Raw genomic sequence first — 2,966 nt, 5'->3', positions numbered from 1 at the left:
GCGTAATGGATTTTTTTAATTTCAATCTGATTTGGGGTTGTCTAGCGCGCACTCCCGTCTATATATACATGTCAAAGTCCGCATAACAGCACCTTCGTACAACGCGACTCTCTCTCTCTCTCTCTCTCTCTCTCTCTCTCTCTCTCTCTCTCTCTCTCTCTCTCTCTCTCTCTCTCTCTCTCTCTCTCTCTCTCTCTCTCTGTGCTTTTGACGCGCCTACGACATGCAGATAGGCTCCATGATTACAGCTCCGACACAACCCACTTTTCGAATCCGCCGCGCCCCGGGCACGTGCCGCGTGTCTCCTCTAAACCCCTCACGAAAGGCTTTCGCATCGGCCCAAACTCTCAGAAACCCGGCGGATTGCACCCTTTTCGACCCGGAGGGGAGACGCAGCGAGTCGACGCGGACCCACATCTTCAACATAGTGAGGCTGCTTCAAAAGAGTTGCCAAAAGGATACAGCCAAACCAACGCCGGAAAACAGATGGAAGAGTGCCCTCGATGGTCTCAATCTCGCCGGAATCTGGCCAGGATCAAAGAAGGCCGAGCAAATGTCGCCGCGGCATCTGAACAACCTCCAGAGACTGCTCTCCAGACCACCAGATTGTTCTCCGAGGAACCATCTCGGTAATCGGTGGGTCGAGTACCACGGCTGCAACGACTGGGCCGGCCTCCTCGACCCCCTCGACGAGAATCTCCGGCGGGAGGTCGTCAGGTATGGCGAGTTCGTGCAGGCGGCCTACCACGGCTTCCACTCCAACCCCGCCACGTCAGTAGCGGACGGACCCGTGGCCCGCCACATCGTCTTGCCGGATAAATCATACAGGGTGACCAAGAGCCTCTATGCCACGTCATCTGTCGGGCTACCGGGTTGGGTGGACGACGTGGCGCCCCAACTCGGGTGGATGACTCAGCGGTCTAGCTGGATCGGCTACGTGGCGGTCTGCGAAAACGAGAGAGAGATTGCGAGGATGGGCCGCCGGGACATCGTCATTTCTCTGCGTGGGACAGCCACGTGCCTGGAGTGGGCCGAGAATCTCCGAGCCGGCCAGGTGGGGATCCCAACTGATGAGGAGGGATCCAACGGTGTGGATCCCAAGGTCGAGTGCGGATTCTGGAGCCTGTACAAATCTGGTGGACCCCAACTCGCGAGCCTATCAGAGATGATAGTTGAAGAGATCCAACGGCTGCTCGAGCACTACAAGGGCGAGCCACTCAGCATAACCGTAACCGGCCACAGCCTCGGCGCAGCGCTCGCCTTACTCGCCGCCGATGAAATCAGCACGTGCGCCGCACAAGTGCCGCCGATCGCAGTCTTCTCCTTCGGTGGCCCGCGTGTCGGGAACCGTGGGTTCGCCAACCGGGTCAAGCGGAACGGAGTCAAGGTTCTCCGAATAGTCAACTCTCAGGATCTCATCACACGTGTCCCGGGCATGTTCGGCAGCGAGGACGACCAGCCAAACGTGCTGGATGACATGCCGTGGGCGTACTCGCACGTGGGAAGCGAGCTGAAGGTGGACAGCAGGAGCTCACCGTACCTAAAGCCGAATGCTGACGTGGCATGCTGTCACGACCTGGAGGCGTACTTACACCTGGTGGACGGGTTCCTTGCATCCAACTGCCCTTTTAGGGCTAATGCAAAGAGAAGCCTTGAAAGATTATTGCATGAGCAAGGGTCCAACGTGAAGAAATTGTATACAAGCAATGACCTGACGTTGAATGTAGAGAGGGGGGTAAATGTCACTCCCAATTGCTTGGCCAGTCCATCATGACTTGTTTTTGTTTAAAAATCTAGGATTCATGGGTCTATACACTAAGGTTAGGTGGTGTAACATGTCAATTGAGAGCCCCTGTATGTTTATATACGGTTAGGTGGCGTAACATGCCAATTTAGAGCCCCTGTATGTTTATATACGGTTGTCACAATGACGTTATTTTTCAGTGATTGTGAATACGGTTAGGAGGGGGAATGTTATTTCCACCCCCTACAATTGACGTTTTACACCATTTTTCTTACGACTTTGAATTAGTCATTGGAGAGGGGTTAGAAATATCAAATATTCAAAGATATTCTTCCTTTCATGTCTTTTCAGATATTCCAATGTTCCGTTAAAGAATGTGTTGTTTCTTTCTTCAAATTTCTGTTTGGGAACGTGGATTCGGAACCCCCTTGATTCAGAACCCATGGATTTGAAATTCTCTTAATGTGCCTGGCACTGGTTCCTGAATTTGAACTATTGTGTTTGGCACCCTGGATTAGGAATAACTTTAATTCAAAAGTAGTCATGAAGGGTATATTTATTGGGGCTTGAATTTAATTATTGAATCAACTTTAATATTTCTAATTAGTGAACATACCTAATGTTTAACACAATGGTTGCAATAGGCTCGTGAAATATATATTTTGTTTTGATGAAATTCTAAGTCTCAAATGAGTCACAAGCACAAAATCATGTCCGAGTGACTAACCAACAATTCTTAACCATTGATTTACATGGATAATATTTTGACAGTGTTGATCATCATATTAAAGTAATTATAGTGATGCAATTAATAATCTAATGGTTTCGGGACATCTTTAGTGGGCATGTGCCCAATAGAATAATAGTCCGGTGAAATACATGTTATGCATGCAACTATTAGAAAAAATTTAGATGTAATCTAAGCTCCCACTGTAGAGTTAAAATCCTCTCTTTGAGGGGATTTAAAACCCCCTGAATTTGGAACCCCCATGTACCGTATGAGGCCAAATAATATGGGGATTTGAAATACCCCCAAATCCACGGTGGCAAATGACCCCTTAAGCTTTAAAAATTAGAAATAAATAGGGATTTTTATCCAAAAATTCCCCCTAATAACTGATGTTACCAGAAAACGCTTTGAAGATGTATATTTAGCAAAATATTCCTTTAAAGAGGGGAAAAGTTTAATTTACCTTTAAGAAAATCATGTACAACCGAAAGC

The 2,966-nt window shown here is 48.2% G+C and overlaps 1 protein-coding gene across 1 annotated transcript; it reads left to right on the top strand.

Moving 5' to 3' along the window:
• The first annotated feature begins 211 nt into the window (after window positions 1-211).
• Window positions 212-2,089, top strand: LOC131248193 (phospholipase A1-Ibeta2, chloroplastic-like). The gene has a single exon (XM_058248308.1). It carries the CDS (start codon window positions 224-226, stop codon window positions 1,772-1,774), a length of 1,551 nt encoding a protein of 516 aa, XP_058104291.1. The 5' UTR covers window positions 212-223; the 3' UTR covers window positions 1,775-2,089.
• The last annotated feature ends 877 nt before the right edge of the window (window positions 2,090-2,966 follow it).

This window comes from Magnolia sinica, chromosome 6, assembly GCF_029962835.1.
Source record: "Magnolia sinica isolate HGM2019 chromosome 6, MsV1, whole genome shotgun sequence".
Classification (NCBI taxonomy): Eukaryota; Viridiplantae; Streptophyta; class Magnoliopsida; order Magnoliales; family Magnoliaceae; genus Magnolia; species Magnolia sinica.
Note: the sequence above shows the minus strand (reverse complement) of the source record. Positions and strands in the feature narration are given on the sequence as shown.

Bases quoted from the DNA above. Each gene is read 5' to 3' on its own strand.
- LOC131248193 (XM_058248308.1), top strand. From the start codon at position 224: ATGCAGATAGGCTCCATGATTACAGCTCCGACACAACCCACTTTTCGA.